Genomic DNA, 25,446 nt, shown 5'->3' on the forward strand with positions numbered 1-25,446 from the left:
CTTTTGGAGTATAATTTGTTCCAGTGCACACATCATTGTCATCTAGACAAGGTAACAGGAAGTGCCAACATGCTGACTCATTTCCAACTTTAACACTCTTTCCTGGACCAGTATTATGAGCCTTAAAGATGTTATTTTGTATATATTGATTGTTGTGCTTTTGTCTTAATGTGTGCAGATGTATAAATGTGTCGGTTGATTGTGTATATATAGGATATACATATCTTTATATATATTTGTATTTTTGAATTCGGGATTGTGGGAAACGGTATTTCGATCTCTCTGTCTGGACACACAAACTGAAAGATTGTCAATAAAGTTGACTTTGACTTTTGACTTTGACTTAAGTCACTAATCCCGCCTCCTTTTTCTCTCTCTTCCAGTCACAGCCTCCCCACCGCCGAGTGACTTTCTCCACGGCCAATCAGGCGCAGGACCTGCAGGACCTGCAGGACCCGTCCCAGCACAGCTACTACGACAGCGGCCTGGAGGAGTCGGAGACGCCCAGCTCCAAGTCCTCCTCGGGGACCCGGGTCGGCCCCCTGGCGCTGCCCGAGGACCACTACGAGAGAACCACGCCCGACGGCAGCATCGGAGAGATGGAGCACCCGGAGAACGGTAAGACCAGGTGGGAGTTCCCCCTCCCTTCACTTCCTCTTTTCACCTTCTCCATACATCCATCAAACCCTGGCTGGCTTCCACACACACACCATCACACACACACCATCACACACACATGTCAAAATGCAACATGTCAGCAGGAATATTAACAATGTATTTTTAATCAGACTCCCACATTTTCCCGTGTATGCCTTCGTTAAAGAGGTGTGTGACCTCTCAGCAGCACAACACAATCAATATGCAACATAATCAACTCCCACGGCTTGACGAATTAACATCCCCAATTATGTAAATCATACAGAGTCCAACCTTCCATCAGCTCCACTTATAGATCCTCAGAGGGACCTCTGTGTTCACTAGTTAGCATTTTGTCAGCCCGGCGTCATGTTAGCATGTTGATTATTTTATCTTTGCCTGATTATCAGTCACAGGACGGCAGCCTTTAAATCATAATGCTAACAGGTTGATGGCAGAGATGCTAATGATGCTACATCACCATAAAGATCAACCTGGCTGTCTGAACAAAACACACACAAGAGTGTTTGTAGCTTTGAATGTCTTGTTAGCATATTGCTACCATGACTTAGCATTTTGACTGCCTTATTGATTAAAAAACACTTAAACTGACTGAAAAATTCACTAACATTACTCTATGTTGCCAAAAGGTGTAAATGATGCTACATCACTTCACAACACATGAACATATTTTTGCTTTACTTTTGAGTTTGCTGCTAGTTTTATCACGCAGCAAATTAGCTGCAATCAAATGTATAAATGTTATTTGCATGTTTTATGTAAAATATTAGCAATTGAAATACTGAAATCTGGCAAATACAACTGTTTTGTTTTCCTAGTAGCGACTTTGATGTAGACTTTAACCGTAAAAGCTTTGGTGTAGTCCTTGGCGGGAAAAGCATGTTAGCCCGAATTTAGCTGTCATGCTAGCGTATTCTCAAAATGGCGTTAGCATGTTAACTTTTACATATCTTGAACTGAGTAGGGGAACAACTTGTAATATAGGTTATTATTAGTACTTGTGTGATGATGCTAATATGCTACACACCACTCACAATATGTTTTAAGTGTGTGCTTTTCTCTTGTTGTGTTTGAAGCAAGTTTGGTAAGGGTCTCTAACTAAGTCTTTAATTTATCATATTAATGCTAGCCAATGTTGCCAACTCCATAGTAAGGACAGTAGCTATTGGCTGTCCTAAAAGTAGCTAGAAGTCGCTAAATGACGTCATCGCCTAATTTGCATATTTAGCCATTTGCACGTAGTTGTAATGGACGCCGAAGGAGAGACAAAAAGTGAAGAAAAACACCCTTAATGTGTTCAGAACTACAAATGAACTTACTTCTGCTGATTCTTAATTTGTTTTAAATGTTTGGCCATCACTTGATGACTTTAATGCTTTGTCTAGACCAGCATTACATACATACATTTTGTCCAGTAGGCTATTGTTAAAGAATTAGTCACATTTAATCAAAACAATTGTTATGTGGGATGGAATTGCTACCTCCCTTCTTTGTCTGGGCTTGGGACTGGCAAAGTGACCCAAAAGAGACACTCTGCAAGCCAGTATTGACATTAATATTCATATTAATATTCAGTCTGGACGCGTAGAGTGTGGGTCTCCTCTCTGCTCTGAGTGCAGCTGAGCTGATGCGGGAGGCAACTGTGAGTCTGAGCGCCTATGGGACGGCAGAGGGGCTCACGGAAGCACCCGCGGCTCGGTAACTGCAGAACAATACGTGAGTCTCCAAACACCAAGTCTCTAATAACACCATTACAAGTCGCTAGATTAGTCGTTAGTCGCTTTTGACAAAAATAACTAGCCGGAGGGTTTGGAAAGTCGCCGAATTTAGCGAGAAAGCCGCCAAGTTGGCAACACTGATGCTAGCACAGTGAATATCACATGCGTATCAACAACTAACAGACTAGATGTTATCCACACTAACCCTAACCCTTCTCTATCTAATCACCACCAGTCTAGCAGTGTAGCCTACAAAGTATACATGTTTGCTTATTTTTGACTCGATGCTAGCACTTTAATATTTCTATCTGTTGTAAAGTAGAAACACCCAAACCAAATGGTACGTTACACATTTAATTTAGCTAACAGATGTTAACTGGCAGGTTGGACTTGGACCAGGATGTTAGCTTTAGCCTGTTAGCAGATTTGTGAAATGCTACATGCTTACTTTGCTCTCCGAACCCTCTGGTTAGTAATTGTTGCTTTACTTTAGACATATTATAATACATTGAGCATGGAATAGCAAGAACTAAATATATTCTTATCTTCTCTTTCAACACAGTCTCACGGCATTTCGTGTTATAGTCATGAAATTAATCTATTGATTCGTGTTCACCAACACGATTTCGCCATTTTTTTCGTGTCACACCGAACGATTTTAAAAGCAATGTAAATAATAACAAATGAGAAGGAAAAAGACATTTAAAAAAATACAGATTTCAGTATTCTGACACAGAACGATTTTAGAAGCAATGTATTTCTATTGGTAGTATGTTTCGTGCCTGCACCAAATAATAACAAATTAGAAGGAAAAAAAGATGACATAAAATACAGATGTCAGTATTCTGAGGCTCTGAGCCATTTCTTTTCCTCACTGACGGCAACAAAACTCAGACATTATACAATTTAGAATAAAAGGGATAGGGTCAGGCTTAGGGTAAGATATTGAGTAAGAACATGTTTTTATGAACCACACAGCTTCTGGTCTTCCAAGACCCGACCGGACAAAAAGACGTGTTGCAGGCACGAAACATACTACCAATAGAAATACATTGCTTTTAAAATCGTTCTGTGTGACACGAAAAAAAGGTGAAAATCGTGTAGATTAAATTAAATTAATTTCGTGACTAATAACACGAAATGCCGTGAGACTGGGTTGCCTCTTATAATAGATGAGTGATAAGTTAACTTATTTACCCTTTATGTCCAAAAAAGACATAAACCAACACAAACTGTACTGTAAGCCTTATGTGGTTTTAAATAGTCATTATACTGCTAAACAAACATAATCAATGAATACAAAGACGCATTCGATCCCTCACATTTAGTCGGGAAATCACTTCCTCACATTCTCACCTTTGTTTAAAAATGTATTTAGTGACATTTTAGGAAAGTGTTCTCTTCTTTTTTTTGAAGACTTATCACAGATACTTCACACACTGCCACATCTTGTATAAATGAGACCATGATTTACAGTAGCTGTTGCTTTTACTGCTTTCTTTCTGAAGCTCCGTTACCCTCTGGCATAAATCAAGTGCTTCATTTACCTGCTTTCTGGAGCCAAATGATTCATTAGACACGCATCGGGGAAACACTGGCTTTCCTTACTTTTCTTACTCCATTGTTCTGCTTTGACTGTGAACGCCTCGTTGGCACTTATGCCAATTAGGCTTATGGAAGAGACGGTTTTGTTTTTAAAGGGGGAGAGGAGAGATTCATAGTTAATGTCATCCATGTCTTCTTTTGTGAGGACACACTCTCTCTCACTCAACCCACAGGTCTGACGTATGCCGTCTGTAAACACAATTATTCACAGCTGCTCGCACACCCCCAGGCTACTACAGTACCACCCTGTGTGTGTGTGTGTGTGTGTGTGTGTGTGTGTGTGTGTGTGTGTGTGTGTGTGTGTGTGTGTGTGTGTGTGTGTGTGTGTGTGTGTGTGTGTGTGTGTGTGTGTGTGTGTGTGTGTGTGTGAAATAGCGATGGAGAGCAAGAGAGTGTGTAAGTGGCTGTATCTTCTTGTACACAGTAGAATGAGGTCAGGGTTATGTCTGAGTGAGTGTGTGTGTGTGTGTGTGTGTGTGTGTGTGTGTCTGGCGAGGCTAGTGTTGTCCAATCTTCCACTTTGATGGTCAGACATGTTTTTGGCTGCAGGTAGTTTCCTAAGGAAGTGTCTGTGTGTGTGTGTGTGCATGTGTAAATGTGTGTGTGTGTGTGTGTGTGTGTGTGTGTGTGTGTGTGTGTGTGTTTGGCACCAGCAGAGAGAGGTCAACAGATTACCGGTCGTCTTCTGAGGATTAACACACCACTACAGATACACTTTACTCTCCCTTAAAGCTTCAGAGATAAGTCAAGCCCTGTTTCCCAGTTTATGCTAATAATGTAATTTAAAAAATGATAACAATAATAATAATAAGCTGTGAGTTATGACTGACTCACTGTTACGTCCAACCAAACCCAATGCAAACGTTGGCTTGATTTAAGCCTGAATTGTATCATAAGAAGTTAGTAGTAAGAATGTGCAATACAAATATATCTTTACACTCATAACAAAATAGTTAAATGTCCAATAAAAGTTTGGATAATGAAGTAAAAATTAGAATAAAGATATGTATATAGACCAACAGAAATGAAATGAAGAATCTGAGAAGATTAAATACAAATATTTACATGAACAGAACAAGGGAAAGTCAAATATCAAATACATATAAGTTTTGTGTTGCACTGCACACACTCAGTTATCTTATCACATGCAGCTGGACACAATTACATTTAAATGGTTAATCAAGCGATGATTAGGCAAACAGCAGAATGTGTTTTTTCTGCAGCAGTGACTCAGCTCTGTTTCCACATTGAGCTTCATTTGTCTCGTTAGCTTCCTGTTTAGCGCTTCCTGGTGATTTCCTCCGCTCGGCATCGATCACGCAGTCTGACTGATTGGTGATCTCGCAGATCTCAAGTGCTTCAGACGGATTGATGAAAAGTAGGAAGTAACGACGTCCGTGTTTAATCAGTTTTATTTTTGTATTATTTTGTATTTAGAACAGGGAAGAGATGCACAGTGACAAGTAACATCAATAATATACATGGTGCAGTTAAGGCAGAGTTGTAATACAAATACTATATTATTGTATACAATTGAATGAAACTGAGTGAAAATACACACATGACACGTCGAATATATTTCTTTTTGTTCTATTAAATAATAATAATACTGTACAAAAAATCATTAAATTGTTGTATGAGATTGAATAAATACTACTAATAATTATTATTATTTAATAAATACAGAATAATTATTGAGTTTCTTTTAACCTGCGGACCCTATTCATCCAGAATCCCCCAAATATTTTTCAAAACCATTGATTTTAAAATGTATGCAATAGCATCCTCTAGAGCAGGGCTATTCAACTCAAACTCAACGAGGTCCAGTTAGAGAACATCTCCCCATGCAAAGCTCCAGAACTTCAACATGTCTAAGTTGCTTTATGAGTTAGTGTGATATTGAAGTAGCTGCAGCTTTATCAACGTCTGCATGTCATCAACAACTGACCGCCAATCAAATAAAGAAAGTACAATTCATAATCAACAATATTTATTGTCAATGAACATTGAACTACAGATATACAGTACATACTGTGGATATGTGTAATGTTCCTCTCGGGCTGCATTTATAATAAAATAGAGACAATAAATAAAATAGCTTTTGAAAATGTGTGCATCTTAAAAAGTGCTTAATTTTAGATAAATAAAATAAAGTGTAGCAGCAGCTTGAGTTTCCCTTTTTCTTTGTTAACCATTTCACATCATGACTTAACAGTTTCAGACGATTATAGAACAATATCAGTCTTTACACATCATAACAATTGAACAGTTTTAAAGTTTCTCTTTCTGTCCCTCTGATAGTCCCTCTCTCACTTTGTTTTGTTCAGTGTGAGCATGGAGCTGGAGCTTGTCCTGCCAGGAGTTTAGATCTGGGCTGAAATGGTGTCAGGGCCTCATACACATGCAGGTGCTCATTGGTTAGCCTCGGTTAGCCTCGGTTAGCCTGGACCGATATTTAGTTTTCATTTTGATCCTGGTGGACTGATCATACTGGGCTCTGAGACTGTGACCTCAGTTCTGACTTGAGAGGGAAAGTTGTGAGTGTTTGGTCAAACACTTTGTGTTTTGTCTCATAGTGGCGTTTTGGCACTTTGAATGAGCTTCACGGTCTCTGAACAAATGAGACACACTGGCTCTGTGCTCCCAGTGGGCCGGAGGAACATGAATGAGTCCACTCGGGGTTAAAAGCTCTGTTCTCACTTTCCTCTTCTTGGAGAGCGCCATGTGTCATTATTTGTCTCTCCCTGTCTGCTGCTAACTCGCCTGTTCACTCTCCTCTCCGTCTTCTCTCCCTGTATCGCTCACTCGTCTCTTCTTCTGTGTTTCTCTCCCTGTATCGCTCACTCGTCTCTTCTTCTGTGTTTCTCTCCCTGTATCGCTCACTCGTCTCTTCTTCTGTGTTTCTCTCCCTGTATCGCTCACTCGTCTCTTCTTCTGTGTTTCTCTCCCTGTATCGCTCTCTCGTCTCTTCTTCTGTGTTTCTCTCCCTGTATCGCTCTCTCGTCTCTTCTTCTGTGTTTCTCTCCCTGTATCGCTCTCTCGTCTCTTCTTCTGTGTTTCTCTCCCTGTATCGCTCACTCGTCTCTTCTTCTGTGTTTCTCTCCCTGTATCGCTCACTCGTCTCTTCTTCTGTGTTTCTCTCCCTGTATCGCTCTCTCGTCTCTTCTTCTGTGTTTCTCTCCCTGTATCGCTCACTCGTCTCTTTCGCCCCCTGTCGGCGGCGGCTAAAATAGAATCGGCCCGTCAAAATCCCCTATTAATGTATTGATTATAGGTCTGGGTCCGTATAGGTCGGCGTCTGGGTCCGGACCCGGACCGCGGTCCCCCTGTTACTGAACTATGCTCTACGGCATACCATCCAACCTCCTCAATAAACTCCAACATATCCAGAACTCTGCTGCCTGCCTCCTCACCCACACCCGCTCCCGAGACCACATCACTCCCGTCCTCCAGAACCTCCACTGGCTCCCCGTCTGTCAAAGAATCGACTTCAAAGTCCTCCTGATTACTTACAAAGCCCTGAATAACCAGCCCCCCCCCCCCCCCCCCCCACCTCACAGACCTGCTGCACCACCACACCCCTTCCCGCTGCCTCCGCTCATCAGAAGCCAACCTCCTATCCATCCCTACCCGCACCAAGCACCGGACCTGGGGGGACAGAGCCTTCTCCGTCACTGCCCCCTCCCTCTGGACCTCACTCCCACAACCCATCAGAGACTGCCCTGACCCCCCCCCCCCACCTTCAAAACACTTACAAAAACTCACCTCTTCAATCTGGCTTTTAATGTGTGATTGTTTTTGTATTATTTGACTTTAACTTTAACTATATATATTTATTTGTTGTTCTTTTCTTTTCACTATATCTGTAAAGCGCCTTTGAGCACCTGTAAAAGCGCTAACAACATAAATCCATTATTATTATTATTATTATTATTATTCAAATATAGTGATTTCAGCCACTTTTCGGTATTGGTGAATACACGTTTAACATATGGACCATAGAAAATCATCTGGTTTTCCTCTCTCATTACATAACGATGATTGTTAAATGTTAAATGTGTTTTGTTAGCAGCAGTTATCACAGTTCATTGATCCTCAGCTGCGATACATGTCTGCGCTTATTCAGATTTAAAATCAATTGCACGCAAAAACTCATCTTTTCTGAAAAGCAATATCCTGTTGTCACGTCCACTGCTTCCAAGCCTTTTTATTACTTCCATATTTTAAAAGATAAACCATCAGAATAATTCTCACCCAAGATTATAAAGAGCGCTTCAGTTATAAAGTGGACCCTGGACGGCAGCACCATGTGACTCTGAGTCGTGGCTATGTGTGGAGATGGATGCTCTTAACCAACACGTGGACACAATATGCTTTTTACTGAAGTGCAGCTGTGTGCGTGCTCTTAATGCATCTTATCCAACCTGCTTTCATAGGTGGATTATCCACATATAGTACTATACTGTAATCTGGACGTAATCCAGGTATATTCTGGATGACATGTGACATACTGTTGTTCCCTTTTTTTTTACTAAACGAGCTGCGGGAAATGTGCACCCAGGTCACGTTGTTCCGAAACAGCCTCTGCAATCTGTCTTGTTCTTATGAAAAGAGCAATTCTGTATCGTGCTGCCATCGTCCTCGTGTGCTTCTGAGATAAAGAAGAGCGGGTTGAGTTAATGCCACAGTGGACAAAGGTCAAAGACACTGGATTCGAAAATAAAAGTACAGATGTGTTTCTAGTAGTGTAAAAAAAAAAACGTCATAATTTATTATTTTATATAATAAGTCATTTATTTTCATTTCATTTCAAACCTTTATTTATCCAGGTGTATCCCATTGAGATCATTGCTCTCTCTTTTTCAAGGGAGACCTGCTCAAGTAGGTTCCACATGAAACATTAAAACAACAGAACAACAGAAAGGACATCATCCAGCATCATTACAGGGATTACAATTTACATAACTATCCACATGAACATGTACCAACAGCTTCCCATTGAGTAGCATCCAACCGAGCTTTAAAAACATTTACAACAGAAAAACAGAAACAGATATCTCCTTGATTGAGAACAACAGAATATGAATAATATTCAACAAAATAAATGCTATGTTATTGTGTAATGTTAACTTCATAAAATCCCATGAAAAGACATCCTCGATACACCGTCCTGTCGCCCCTCACCAGAGCACCAACTGTGGATTAATCCGACGTGGAAACCTTTCAGTAGCATAGGCTGAAACTACAGGGAACAGCTGTGATAGAAAATTACTGAGTGTTTCCTAATACAAAACATTGCTGTATTTTCCCCTGCAGTCTGTCAAACACCAGTCTATTTGAGTATATCTGCTGGAGGGAGTTATTTTAACATCTCCAGCTAAAAAAGTGCTGAAATCTGCACTTACAACTGCATTATTATGAGAATGTATTGTCAGTTTGAGAATAATGCCAGTGGACACGATGTTCCCTGTGATGGATTATCTCTCTGAGAGAAGCTCCTCTGCAGGCTGTTTTACAGAAAGAGTGGTGGCCATGTCGTGTTTTACAAAGAACTTCTATTTGCAAATTGCAGATATAGAGTATGTGAGGCCCAAGTACAGAGAAGTGAAGGAATAAGTCCTAAAACCCTGACATGACTCAGCATTTTTCCACTTCCTGTTCCCTTGTCTGGAAGTCAAGGTTTTTCTGAATGTGTTCTTGTTTTTTTTTCTGACGTGAAGTCATGTGACCGTGCTGTAGTTCCTTTATAGCCCAACATTAGCCACCTTTAGCTTAGCGGTGGTGACGTGAAGTCATGTGACCGTGCTGTAGTTCCTTTTTAGCCCAAACATTAGCCGCCTTTAGCTTAGCGGTGGTGACGTGAAGTCATGTGACCGTGCTGTAGTTCCTTTTTAGCCCAACATTAGCCGCCTTTAGCTTAGCGGTGGTGACGTGAAGTCATGTGACCATGCTGTAGTTCCTTTTTAGCCCAACATTAGCCGCCTTTAGCTTAGCGGTGGTGACGTGAAGTCATGTGACCGTGCTGTAGTTCCTTTATAGCCCAACATTAGCCACCTTTAGCTTAGCGGTGGTGACGTGAAGTCATGTGACCGTGCTGTAGTTCCTTTATAGCCCAACATTAGCCTCCTTTAGCTTAGCGGTGGTGACGTGAAGTCATGTGACCGTGCTGTAGTTCCTTTATAGCCCAACATTAGCTACCTTAGCTTAGCGGTGGTGACGTGAAGTCATGTGACCGTGCTGTAGTTCCTTTATAGCCCAACATTAGCCTCCTTTAGCTTAGCGGTGGTGACGTGAAGTCATGTGACCGTGCTGTAGTTCCTTTATAGCCCAACATTAGCCACCTTTAGCTTAGCGGTGGTGACGTGAAGTCATGTGACCGTGCTGTAGTTCCTTTATTGCCCAACATTAGCCACCTTTAGCTTAGCGGTGGTGACGTGAAGTCATGTGACCGTGCTGTAGTTCCTTTATTGCCCAACATTAGCCACCTTTAGCTTAGCGGTGGTGACGTGAAGTCATGTGACCGTGCTGTAGTTCCTTTATAGCCCAACATTAGCCTCCTTTAGCTTAGCGGTGGTGACGTGAAGTCATGTGACCGTGCTGTAGTTCCTTTATAGCCCAACATTAGCTACCTTTAGCTTAGCGGTGGTGACGTGAAGTCATGTGACCGTGCTGTAGTTCCTTTATAGCCCAACATTAGCCTCCTTTAGCTTAGCGGTGGTGACGTGAAGTCATGTGACCGTGCTGTAGTTCCTTTATAGCCCAACATTAGCCACCTTTAGCTTAGCGGTGGTGACGTGAAGTCATGTGACCGTGCTGTAGTTCCTTTATTGCCCAACATTAGCCACCTTTAGCTTAGCGGTGGTGACGTGAAGTCATGTGACCGTGCTGTAGTTCCTTTATTGCCCAACATTAGCCACCTTTAGCTTAGCGGTGGTGACGTGAAGTCATGTGACCGTGCTGTAGTTCCTTTATAGCCCAACATTAGCCTCCTTTAGCTTAGCGGTGGTGACGTGAAGTCATGTGACCGTGCTGTAGTTCCTTTATTGCCCAACATTAGCCACCTTTAGCTTAGCGGTGGTGACGTGAAGTCATGTGACCGTGCTGTAGTTCCTTTATAGCCCAACATTAGCCTCCTTTAGCTTAGCGGTGGTGACGTGAAGTCATGTGACCGTGCTGTAGTTCCTTTATAGCCCAACATTAGCTACCTTTAGCTTAGCGGTGGTGACGTGAAGTCATGTGACCGTGCTGTAGTTCCTTTATTGCCCAACATTAGCCACCTTTAGCTTAGCGGTGGTGACGTGAAGTCATGTGACCGTGCTGTAGTTCCTTTATTGCCCAACATTAGCCACCTTTAGCTTAGCGGTGGTGACGTGAAGTCATGTGACCGTGCTGTAGTTCCTTTATAGCCCAACATTAGCCTCCTTTAGCTTAGCGGTGGTGACGTGAAGTCATGTGACCGTGCTGTAGTTTCCTTTATAGCCCAACATTAGCCACCTTTAGCTTAGCGGTGGTGACGTGAAGTCATGTGACCGTGCTGTAGTTCCTTTATTGCCCAACATTAGCCTCCTTTAGCTTAGCGATGGTGACGTGAAGTCATGTGACCGTGCTCTAGTTCCTTTATGAAACTCCAAAAAGCTTCATAGGGCTGTTGATATGTGCAGATTATCCAGCAGAACAACATGTGTACAGTAGGTATCATAAACATTTGTTTGCCACAAATCTGTAAATAATAAGAAAAATACAGAAAAACACCATTTTTAAACTTCTTAAAGGCGGAATTTGCCACAAACCACCTCACTCACATCAACAGCAACAACAACATGTTCTCTGTGGTCTGAACGCAGAGAGTGAAGCTCGATGTGGGGAGATTTATATCTGCTCTTCCTCCTCCTCTTCCTCCCTCCTCTTCATCCTGCTCTCGCTCCTGTAAATGGACACATAATGGACATTACTTCCATCAGGCCGTCCTCACTTTGCTAATGCACCCACTTCCTGTCTGATGATGGACTGATGCAAAGAGGAGTGAAACCAAAACCCAGAGTGAAGAGCAGAACATCAGAAGGAGGGGAGGAGGATGTTGTTTTGTGGGATTTGATTGCATGTGTGTGTGTGTGTGTGTGTGTGTGTGTGTGTGTGTGTGTGTGTGTGTGTGTGTGTGTGTGTGTGTTTGTGGTTGAAAAGAGGGAAGAAGAAGTAGAGAGAAAGATAAAAAAATAGGCGAGATGATGCAGAAAGAGAGACATATATTCTGCCTGACACTGATGGTTGCACGATAACGAGCAGATTTATGAAGTGTGTGTGTGTGTGTCAACTCCCTAGATGAAACCCCATGCAAACATACTGTATTTTGGTACACACACACACACACACACAACCTCTTTATCTGCTGATTGCATCAGTCTGAGAGCTGTCGTAATTGCTGCACACACACACACACACACACACACACACACACACACACACACACACACACACACACACACACACACACACACACACACACACACACACACACACACACACACACACACACACACACACACACACACAGGGAGAGAGGTGGAGCATCAGTCAGGGTTTTCTATCTCAGCTCTTAATCAGCAGCCAGTTAGATTTCCAGATAAAGGTGTAAAACACAGAAGACGTGCAGCTGAAGGAAGACGTCAGCAGCTCAAATTCTGCAGTGAAACCTCCGTCAACACGTGTGTTGTGTGTTGTGTGTTGTGTGTTGTGTGTTGTGTGTTAGATAAGCCCGATCTGATGGGGGGAGATAACCTAAATGGAACCAATTGAGTGTATGTTGCAGAAATCTAGATCAGATGCATTAAACTGAAATATGACCAGATTCTAAATCTTGATTATTGTGAAATTGTTGGATGAGTCTGATTTTCACTCCCACAATTAGCCACATGTTGACATAGGGGCGTTTTAAAACCTATAATTAGTTGACTCTGGTCTCAATTAGTGTGTGTGGGAGGGTTCGAAATGTGTTGTTTTTTCATGTTGGTTTGGTTAGGAAGTTAGTCCTAAAGAGGTCCACAGACATCATGTTAAAAATGAAGTTAATTCACATCAAATTAAAAGATGTCCTTCAAGATCTGTTCAACAGTCTTTGTCCACATCGTTCTCCACAGATATAACACAAAGTTGTTCTTTTTATAACCTTTTGTGTACAGTATCTGTAGCACTGGACATCTTTTATACATCCAGCCATGATGGAAACCTTGAATAGAGATGTAACTTGACATGAGAAAATAAATGTTAGTATTAAATGTCACAGCCATTTCTACTGATCATAATTCCATAGTAGAGGTCTACTAGAATACATTTAAATTGTTCAATGTTCCAAACTCACATTGGTTTCTCATACAGCATCTCTGTATAATATGTGTGTTCACTCTCTGTCCTACACGGCTTGTTGGAGCTCCTGCCCCCCCCCTCCCTGTGAGCCCAGTGGCCGTCTGCAAGACAGCGAGACACAGCGAAACCCAGCCCGAACACACACACACCCGCAGCCTGGCTGGGAGTTTGTGTGTGTGCTCACACACCGACTCACAGCCTCGCCGCGTCCCGCCGTCTCAGGGAGGAGAAATCGGCGGAGCTGCAGCTGAGAAAGATTGAGTGTGTGTGAGGAAGTCCAAATTGACCAATCCACGGACTTAACGTAACGGCTCCGCAGACTTAACGTAACGGCTCCACGGATTGGTCCATTTTGACCAATGGGTCCATTTGGGTCGTCGTTACGTCACTTAGTACCAGGAAGAAAAAGAGAAATGTCCAACGAGGCGTTCTGGGGAAGCATAGACAGCTCTTCTCTGTGTTAGAGTTTTACTCTCTACAGGGTGTACTTTGAGGGTTTGTGACTCTGCAGACCGGTTACATGCAGAAGTAGTTTTCCTTTGATGTGAAATTGACGAGATAGGGAAAGAGAAGGAGAAGGAGGAGAAGGAGAAGGAGAGGAGGAGGAGGAGAGGAGGAGAAGGAGGAGGAGAGGAGGAGGAGGAGAGGAGGTTCTCAGTGAAGCGCATCACCTCCATCTGTTTCTTCATGCTCTCCTACACAGGCATGGGAGGGTTACTTTAACACATATTATCCGTGACAGTAACTAGTAACATGTCAGGAGATGTAACCTAATCTGAGAATATAAAGTACTGTCACCTGATGACTTCCCGTTCCCTTTTACCTCAATATCAAATGCAATGCAAAATAAAAACAAGAATAACAATAAGATGTTTTTTACGAATGTAGTGTATTATGTAAGACGTGTCATCCTAAATTAAGGCAAGGTCTACAGAAAACTATAGTTTACAAATGCTGTTTGAGTTTAACACATTTATCAAAAGCATAGAGTGTATTTTTGTACATCTGGTGTCCACCTCCTGCATTACTAAACTAAATATATACAAAACAGGAGGAAAGAAGCCAACATATAAACCATAAAGAAAATTCATTCAGTACCTGTTATATATCCATCTTTAATTCAAAATGTATTGTAACACTGTAACCCTGCTAGTATTCCCCATTTTTAAAGTATGTAAGAGTAATCTGATTACATCCGCGTTAATGTAATTGTAAGTGAATACCTTTGTCCTGTATCCTTATTACGTCATCTCATTACATATTATCCATTACTCCTGAAGCCTGGGCCTCTCCCTCCTCCTGTGGGAACACACACACACACACACACACACACACACACACACACACACACACACACACACACACACAGACACACACACACACACACAGACACACACACACACACACACACACAGACACACACCACACACCACAACACAGACACACACAACACACAACACAACACACACACACCACACACACACACACACACACACACACACACACACACACACACACACACACACACACACAGACACACACACACACACACACACACACACACACACACACACACACACAGACACACTCCCTCTTCGTCCCCTCTCTGGTGGGTGATGATGGGTGGCCAGCACTTCTCCTCCGGCCTGTCAGAGACTTCCAGGACAGAACTACTATTCTCTTGAAACTCCCACCAGCATTATTTTGAGTTTTTCCCTCAAAGTTTTGAAGCCTTTTCATCCAAACACTCAGAGATTTCCATCAGCACTCGATGTTCAGCAGCTTCAAGCAGAATCAACTCTTCATCATCCACATTAATGAAGCCCTGACCCCACTGCTGTAAACTTAACTATAAGACGAATAAATGATCAGAAATTAAACGTCTAGCTCCCAATATATGAATTGAATTTGGTTCCTTGATGGGTTGCAGATGTTTTCTTGAAAAAGCACCTCCCTGTTTAGAGGAGGTCCTATGGGCCAAAGGGTCAGTGCGTTCTAGGTTTCCTTGAGGAACACCAAGTGGTCATTAGGGAAGTTTTTGGAGTCAGTAAGGATGTCCAAATGTCATCTAGGAGGTTTCAGGCTCAATAAGTGTTCATTGTGGTGAGATGGTTTGCATGAGGTGGAGTCCTTGATGGGTTACCAGATGTTTTCTCGAGTTTAGGAGAGGTCTTGAGGCCCTAAGGGTCAGCGCTACAGTAGTTTAAGAAGTAGGGTTCTGCTTAAGATGTATTAGGTATGTTCTAGGTTTCTTTTAGGAACACCAAGTGGTCATTAGGGAGGTTTTTGGAGTCCGTTAGGAAGTCCAAATGTCACGGGGAGGTTTCAGGTTCACTAAGAGGTCATTGTGGTTAGATGGTTTGACAATTAGTGGTTACTAAGGTAGAGTCCTTGATGGGGGCCAGATGTTTTCTCTAGTTTAGGAGAGGTCCTATGGGCCGAAGGGTCAGTGCTACTTTAAGAAGTACAGTTCTATTTTCTAGGTTTCTTTACGGTACACCAAGTGGTCATTAGGGACATTTTGGAGATATTCAGGAAGTCCAAGTGTCAGTAAGGAGGTTTCCGGTTCTATACGAGGTCATAGTGGTGAGAATGTGTGAGATGTAGTGGTGATGAGCTACCAGGGTTGAGCAGGATATAGGACTCACTAAGGATAGGATTTAGGAAGTTTCATGAAGCCGTTTGTTCTTGAGTAGTTTCTGGGTTTTTCAGAATAGTTCAGAGGAATCATCAACTCTTCTGAGAGTTGATAAGGATATTCATGTTTAAGAGAAAGTTCCATCGGTTTTTTACGAAGGTATCCTTGAAAAGGTATCTGTTTTGTGAGGGTCACATGAGTCATTTAGAGATTTCCTAAGTCACTGAAGAGGACTTGGTGATCATTGAATAGGTTTTCGGAGTCAATGAGGTGCTTCTACGCCTTTACATCCAGCCACAAATAGTCAATGAACTGCGTTCATTTAGGACTTTTCTAGTCTACCAACCACTTCAAGCTCTTTTTCACAAATGCCAACATTCAACTATTCACACACCCATTCTTAAACTGAGCAAGTAGGTTAGGTTTAGTCTGTGACTCAAGGACACTTTGACCCTCAGTTTGGACCAGATCGCGAACTATTACCACCATTATTTGAGCCGTGTCCCCGAATACAAAGAGTCATTCAGATGTTTTAGGATTCCTTTAGGTGGCCACAACAAGTTCCTGAAGGGTTACAAAGAGTATTTCAGAGATTCTTTGAGGAGGTTTCATGGTTCCCGGTGCCACAAAAAAGTTCCTGAAGGGTAGTTAATTGGATGATTCAGGGATAAGTTCAAAGGTCCTATGTGACAAGACCTACGCTTGTTTACAGTATCTACGTGTAATGTGCAACAGGCCGTTCATTTCCTGTTTAGTCTACTGCTTACTCTGCAAAACCCTTATTAACTGATAGTGTTGAACACACACACACACACACACACACACACACACACACACACACACACACACACACACACACCACACACACACACACACACACTTTTTATGTACATGCACACACTCATTAGAGGCTCTGTTACACCACTTCATGCTGAGGAAAGGGGTTCAGTGTTCAAAGCCTTTCTGGTCTGAACAACACACACACACACACACACACACACACACACACACACACACACACACACACACACACACACACACACACACACACACACACACACACACACACACACCACACACACCACACACACACACACACACACACACACACACACACACACACACACACACACACACACACCACACACACACACACACACACACACACACACACACACACACACACACACACACACACAGCGTTACATAATGATGTAAGCAGCGGTTCATAGTTTTGGAAGTGGGACACTCGCTGAGAGATGGTCTGACGAAACCACAGTCCTGAGGACGTGTGTGTTGATGTATGTCGTTTCTTCAGTGTGTATGTGTGTGTTCGTAGGTTCTTAAGTGTGTGTGCTTGTTTGTGAGTGTGTGTATCTGCTCCTCATTAGCCAGTAGATAAAAGGAGTGTGTGCAGCGATAGAAGAGGTGATTCCTCCCTGTGGAACTGTACCTCCCTCTCTGTTTCTTATTTGTATCGCTGATTGTGTGGTGTGTGTGTGTGTGTGTGTGTGTGTGTGTGTGTGTGTGTATGTATGTGTGTGTGTGTGTGTGTGTGTGTGTGTGTGTGTGTGTGTGTGTGTGTGTGTGTGTGTGTGTGGTGTGTGTGTGTGTGTGTGTGTGTGTGTGTGTGTGTGTGTGTGTGTGTGTGTGTGTGTGTGTGTGTGTGTGTGTGTGTGTGTGTGTGTGTGTGTGTGTGTGGTGTCAAGAAGCTTTATAGAAACAGGCGGCGTTCTTTGGATGCCCTCTCTCCTCCCCAGGGAGAGAGAGAGAGGGAGGTGGATTTATTTCTCCAGGTCTGTTGTTTATTTGAGCTTATCTGCGGTGGCCGCTGTACACTACAGAAGGAGGTGTGTGTTTTTTGTGTGCATGAGTGTGTGTTAATGTGTGTGTGTGTGTATTTGGCAGTGGCTGTAAATCCGAGCTCGGCCAGCATTCGACTGATGTACAACAGCGAGGATGCTGAAAGCCGCAGCACACACACTGTGGTTTGTCCATGATTGGATTATTTTGGTGGTGTTCAAGTGAGATATAGATAGTTCTGTGTGTGTGTGTGTGTGTGTGTGTGTGTGTTAGTGTGTGTGTGCATATACTTTGTAAACTGAGCCAGTCGTTTTTGGTCAAACTAAGTTCCTTGTGGAGGTTCCAGGGGTCATTGGGTTCTTTTAAAGGTTCTCGTTGTTGTTTATTAGGCATTCAGAACATCATAGGGTTTCTAGGAGTCACTACGATAGGCCAGGGATGTTCAAACATTACATTGGTCTATGAGAAAAGACCTCATGTTATACTCGTGGTTGGGAGTGTTTCAGACTGGGTGTAGTTCAAGGGTAATAACATTTCAAGCACCGCACATGAAAGTCCTTTAAGGAATACTTTATCCCCTACAGGAGCTTTTGTTTATCAGTTACTCAACAAGAATTACCTTGAATTCGTAGAGTAAGCTTTGTTGCTCCAAGGTGAACAAGGAATCCAAAATCAGAGATTCATTTTGGTAATCGGGGGGGGGGGCAACAACTAGTGCAGTATTATCCAAATCCCTCTAATCAAGTCTTATGTTTACTACTTCACAAATGCCTCTAAGACACCTGTATTTCCCTGCGGGGATCAATACAGATGTATCTTATCTCATCTACGCTAAAACCTCACTGTTTCAAACACTGCGTAAATAGTCTTTCTCTACGTTGGTCTATTGGGAACTACAACTTGAAGGCTAATAAGGATTTTGGGAGGGAGGGTCTTTGGGAGTGTTACAGATTAGGACTAGGTCCTTGTTATGAAGGTTTAGGGTTCGCTGAAGAGATGTTCCTTTGCTCTTAACATTTCAAAGTTCATTTCAGGAAGTTCTTTAAGACATGTTTACCCACAAAAGGATCGCACATCAATGACCCAACCTGTATACTTGAAATGGTGAAGTAAGCTTTGTTGGTCTGTCATTCCTCCAAGGCTGATAGAGACTCCAAACTCAGAGATGATGGAGGTGAATGGGGTCCGCGTATCGCAGCAGAACGACCGTGTTCTCTCACACATCTCATGCGCTATAATCCAACTCTCACTTATCAAGTGTTTTGCTTACTACTTCTACTATTTCAAACACTGCATAAATACACTCACACTCACAGACGCGCTACTTTTCCCTGCGAGTGCTGATTTTGCAGAAGTGCATAGATGAGGTTTCAGAGGTTGCGAAAAAAAGGTCTTCTGGGGTGATATTGAAAATTACAGGGGTTGCTTTAGTCTCCTTTTAAAGACATTGCAAATGTTTTTCAGAATGAATTAGTGCTTCTTTAGAAAGTTCTGGATGCCATTTAAGATAATTCAGGTCACTCTAATGGTTTCAAGGGTCAGTGCAGACGTTTGAGGGGACGTTAAGGTGTAAAAAAGGTCACTTAGAGGTTTCTTAAGTTCACCACTGACATTAAAAGGTATTTTCAGGAGGTAATAACGATTCCTAAGCAATGTTCAAAGCGGCAATTACTGTGGTTGTTATTTGCACAGTCAAGTCATTGTTATTCAATTTCCTCTGTTGTCTGTCTTTATTTACCATCCGGAAGATTCACTTCAGCTCTAGTTTATCAGTCACTTAGAGGTTTCTTAGGGTCACCAATGACAACAAAAGGTATTTTCAGGAGGTACTTACGATTTCCAAGCAAGGTTCAAAGCGGCAATTATTGTGTTTGTTATTTCATGCACAGTCAAGTCATTGTTCTGTCCATTATATTTCTATATTTACCTCCCAGAAGGCTTACATTAACTTGAGTTTGTCACAGGAACATTCATAGTATCTTAAAAGCACCATTAATGACCAAACTATACATTTTGCTTATACAGTACAATAAGATTGATCTTCCACTATGTCTGAGTGTTGAAAGTGAGGCTACTTTTACAGATTTAGCTCTTCCTCTCAGGTTCAGACATCCCTCTCTTTGAGCAACATTATAACTCTGTCCTTATCTCCTTCAGATAACATTGAATACTGAGCCTTGAATGAATAATAGGCTTCTGTCTTCTGAAGGTGAACTGCTCCCATTTTCCTCAATTGTCTGTGCCTTCAGTTATTGGTTTATCTGCTGACATGAAACCTTTAACAAATAGTAGCTTTAGAAACCACGTGTCCGACTCCAGTCATGAATATTCAGCGCGGTGAGTTGCTCTGTATTCTCTTCAGAGGTTGAGTTTCCTGGCTCTTAAACTACAGCTTGAATAAACTGTCAAACTGTCCTTTCTGTCAACCCAAGTTTTCTTTATTGGCATGAAATATAAAAGCTCTTGAAATATGAAAGCTCCCTGCAGAGTTAAAAAAACACCAAAAAAAGTCTAAGCCAGCCATGGTGAGAGTCTGATCTATGACTGAAAGCCTTTCTAACTAATAGGTTTACAGTTGACTTGATTTAGTGGTCGGGTTTAGGGCAGAAGGAGGAGTAAGAGTTGGGATCATTTGGTTTTCGTTACCAAATACAACCAAGTCTTGCTCACAAATCTACAGTCGGTGTTACATCATTGGAAAACAATAAAAGCTTGTAAATATTGAACTGAGAGCTCGAGCTGGAGGAGTTGAATGTGAACATAATCTCGAGCATGTTCACCTTTACTCAATGTAATACTACCCAAACAAACCTAAATCATAGTCCCTGGGTGTTTCTCAATGTCGAGGAAGGCTGCTCCAGAGCCACTATTTCAAGGATGCTACGTCATCGAGACCCGCTGAAGGACTGTTCCAATGTCCAGGATGCTTGGAGTTCTACCGAGCCCGGCGTACTTCATTGCGGGAAATTTCGAGGCTGCACATGTGTAGACTCCGCGGTCTTAAAATCCCCACAATGCTTTGCGCACGGACCAATTTTCAAGTCTTTGGCGGAAATCGCGCTCCATTTAAGGCGGGGCCTCGCATATGACGCACACCTGTTAGCCTGTTAGCCTGTTAGCCTGTTAGCCTGTTAGCCTGCACACCTGTTAGCCTGTTAGCCTGTTAGCCTGTTAGCCTGTTCCACCATTCTTCGTTTTCCGAGGCTAGGAAGGATTCTTGCCTCGCTTCTGAAGCAAGTGACTCGGAGGTACATGTGCTACCAAGCAAGCGTCCTCGACATTGAGAAACACCCTCAGTGTACTTGATATCCATTAAATACCAATGAAGAGGCCCTATTCTGCTTTTTGGGGGTTTCTCTTTCCTGTAGTGTGTTCTATAGTTTTAGTTTTTGTGCAAGTCAATGGACTGCAAAGGCTAAAATCCCAAAGTTCCCTCCATAGGGAGTTTCTCTCCCACACACTCCCTCCATTGGACTCCTTTGTTTACTTCCAGAACATAGTGACATCACTTTGGAACGCCCGCGTTTCTATTGGCTAGCGCTTCAACACAATATAGGGGCATCGAGGACCTTTTTGAACATTAAAGCATGTAAACATGTCACAAGCTGAATATGAGCACAATAAGTCCTTTGTAACAGTATGTCCACTGTAGAGCAAACATTTGAAGTGTATTCAAATGTTTGCTTTGTGGAGACTTACCTCACATTAGGTCAACTTTATGAGCAATTCCTAAAAAATTAGCTTTGACATCATCAGTGGCGAGCCGTGAGCTTTATACCTAGGCCCTCTGACCCCCACCAATTCCCTCGAAAAAACGAAGTTATTACGTCACAGCGTATACTTCAGCGGAATATCAGAACAACGGCCCAGGGTGCAAAACGCATCAATGACAGCGACCCTCTACCACACAAAACAACACCTGTGAACCCCTATTTGTGTTCTTTGACATTGAAAATGATATTGCATTGTGTTTGTTACTTTCATTGCAGTTGTATGTCTTGAGTGTAATTTGGCATGCTTTTATTTTGAAGGCGAGTTCACGCTGTTGACAGGAAGTTGTTGTTGCTATGGAAACAAGAAAAGTTTCACAGCGGGCGGAACTTGTCATAAAGTCCGCGATAATAAAACCCACCCATTTAGAGGGAAGATATGATTGGTCAATTGTACTGTCATGTGACATTACTCTCTCGTTCAGTTACTATAGCGGGCCCTCTGTGAATCGCAGAGAGGGCCAGACGAGCTTCTTTCATGTCTTCACATTCAACAGACTGAACAGGCAGATTCGAAGGATTTATTTATTTGGAAATGTTATTTTAAATACAATTAAATCAAGTTTTTTTTCGGTAAAACTAATGAAAAATATAACAAAAATAATATTAAAAAAAAATATATTTAAACATTTATTTTTTTTTTTAAATATTTTTAAATATTATTTTTTAGAATATCTTAGGCCCTCACAGAGGGCGTAGAGGGCCCTGACGGCTCGCCACTGGACATCATGTTTTTTTTTAATCACTTGTATATAGTCTGTTATAGCACTACTTCTATTCTATTTTATTGTATTTACTTGCACTATTTTATCTGTTGTATTGTGTTCCATCGACATAACTGCACTGTAGGTATCTACGATTGACAATAAAAGCCTTGAATCTAATGTATAACGGTGAGGATTATCTCAGAGCAAAGTCAAGGTTGTTTAATTCCTCTCTAAGAAAGAAAAAGAGTTTCTCCTTCCAGCTAAAAGCGGCTCGCCTAAATCCGCCTCCCGCCAGGCCCTGGCTCCGTTAGCTGCCACCGTTAGCGTCACAGCTACCGTTAGTGTATCATCTACCGTTAGCGTAGCAGCTGTTCCCGGTGGCCATGCCTGCCTGGAGGCCATGTCTCCAGCTTCTATTGGCCAGCGCTCCAACACCATATAGGGGCATCTAAGAGCTTTTTGAACATTAAAGCATTTAAAGATGTCACAATAGAGGCACTAAAAACATGAACCTGAATATGAGCACACTATGTCCTCGTTAACAGTATTTCCACTGGATAGCATTGTTTGAAGTTTATTCAAATGTTTGCTTTGTGGGCACTTACATCGTTTTTTATAAAGGTAAGGATTATCTCAGAGCAAAGTCAAGGTTATTTATGAAGAAAAAAGAGTTTCTCCTTCGAGCTAAAAGCGGCTCGCCTAAATCCGCCTCCCGCCAGGCCCTGGCTCCGTTAGCCGCCACCGTTAGCGTCACAGCTATCGTTAGCGTAGCATCTGTTCCCGGTGGCTCTGCCTGCGCTGAGGCGATGTCTCCAGGACAGATGGAGGATCAGCGGGGGGGCGAGGGGTTGATGGTGTTCAGGGCCGTGACCCTCGGGAACCGGTCCAATGAGAGCCTGGAAACAGCAGGAGAGTTAGCCACAGGTCTGGTTGCTAGGTTAGTGTTGCATCATGGGAACTAATGAGCAGAGACTGTATGTGTGTATATGTGTGTGTGTTTGTGTGTGGTGAGGTGATGTCATGGTGTTAATGGGAGAGAGTTTACATCAGGTAAACACACACACACACACACACATATACACACACACACTCCCTGGTGTGTCCGTCTTTGTTTTTCTGATGTCCTGCTGAGACCCTCAGTGGGGAGGATTACCATGGAAACAGTGAGACGGTTAGGGGCGTATGGGGGTTAGTCATCAATGCTAAGATACCTGACACACACACACACACACACACACACACACACACACACACACACACACACACACACACACACACACACACACACACACACACACACACACACACACACACACACACACACACACACACACACACTTATTCATGCCGACACAATTTGAAAACTTTCCGCGAGCGCTTTCTAAACAAAAGTTTTTAAAGATTTATGGAATACAAAAGAAATATCCCGCTGGGTCTAAAAGAAAAGCTATGAATAAAACAATTACAGATAAACAAAAGTAAAATACAGAGACATGTCGAAGAGAAAACAGTTCATGAAACCATTTTTTATTAAATAAGTTTAATAAATAAAGTAAATAAATAAAATAAAGATTGTGAAAAAGATTAAAATGGAAGTACTAATAACTAAATGAACATGCACAAAAAGCCCCTGCCAGGATGTTACATTATGGGTATTATTATTCATGATGCATTCATGTATAAGTATATTGTTATAAAATGACATCTGGAACAATATATCATATTTCTAAAGATCATGTTAACAAGCTGTCAATTTGATGCAGTTGAGTCAACATGCAATATGTTGAGTAATAATAGTAGTGATAATAATACTATAATAATAGTAATGCAATATTTCTTTTTAAATTAAGCGTGGCAGAACTGGAAATGAGCAGCAAATGAAAATACTTGCTCATACAAGTACCTCAATGTAATGTGTAATATAAATGTGTTCCCATGAGGCCTTGAAGACATCCTTGAGAGGCAAGAAAACAAGAAAAAGCAACTCAGAGATACTAAGAAGCGAGTACACGCAGAATACACTTGTTGAGTTTCTGCAGCCCTAACTGAGAAACACACCAAAGTAAATGTGCTCCACTGCTGCCTAATTAAACTATTAATACAACTTGTGTGTGGGAGCTAAACTGGGCGCAGACTAATAGCTTAGCGGAGGCTTAAGGTGTGTGCCGGTCACATGCTGCTGCTGCACGTTTCAGCCTCTTGATCGCTTATTAATCCGGCAGATTAATGCTCTCAGTAATTAATGAGCAGCTTAGCGGACCCGCTCTCCTAAAGCGATATTGTTTCTCATTAACGATGAAACCAGCCAACGTAGCCGAGCATTTCCTGACCCGTCGCTCAACAAGCTGCTGATGATGAACGCTGCCCGTCGCTCAGAATTAGCAGCATTAGCGCTAACTGCTGCTGCACATAGACCTGAAGTAGTATTTAATAAAGAGGCTTTTTAGAATGGTTTTTATGAGATTGTTGTAGGGCTGTGCAATTAATCGTATTTTAATCTCGATTACGATTTTGGCTTGCAACGATTACGAAAACAACGTAATCGAAATAAAACGATTATTATTTTTATTAAAAAAAAAGAAAGAAATGTAATTATTATTTTTTTAAATATTTTTTTTTATTGGTTTTTCAGTTGAATTATACTTAAAGTTCAAGGTAATCAACTGTTAAAAACATACTGTTCCAATTTTATTTTTCAATAAATGGATGTTTTCAAAGTAAATGGATAATTGTTTTTAATAATCGTGATATCAATTATTGACCAAAATAATCGTGATTATGATTTTTGCCATAATCGCACAGCCCTAGATTGTTGTTATGCTTATTTATAATGTCGGCAGAAGCGTTGGTACCAGTCACTGCATTATTATGTATTTGTTTAGTTTGTCCATACAAATGTACTTTATTCAAAATACACGTCAAAGTACAAATAAACTAAAAGGTTGTTTTTTTTACACACAAGAAAACATATATAAATAAAGAATACAAATGTAATTAACTAATACAAAATACATCATATAAATACATAATATTAATACAATTATTTATGTAAACTTAGGAAGTAAACATTTGCAAATTGTACATATAAAAAAATACGTATAAAATGTACTTGATATACAGAAGATATTGCATTTCTATTCCCTAGATTTTAAAGTGGACCTATCATGCTATATTATAATAATATAGTG

General features: G+C 41.7%; 1 protein-coding gene across 1 annotated transcript in view; it reads left to right on the forward strand.

Annotated features, from left to right (window-relative positions):
• Nucleotides 1-383: 383 nt before the first annotated feature.
• LOC117484223 (protocadherin-9-like) overlaps nt 384-25,446 on the forward strand; it is a gene marked incomplete at its 5' end in the record, with an annotated part of 121,733 nt that continues 96,670 nt past the window's right edge. The window contains one exon of the mRNA XM_034132687.1: nt 384-618. Within this exon, the coding sequence (XP_033988578.1) occupies nt 384-618 (235 nt within the window). The remainder of the gene's footprint in view (nt 619-25,446) is intronic.

This window comes from Trematomus bernacchii, unplaced genomic scaffold (assembly GCF_902827165.1).
Source record: "Trematomus bernacchii unplaced genomic scaffold, fTreBer1.1, whole genome shotgun sequence".
Taxonomy (NCBI): domain Eukaryota; kingdom Metazoa; phylum Chordata; class Actinopteri; order Perciformes; family Nototheniidae; genus Trematomus; species Trematomus bernacchii.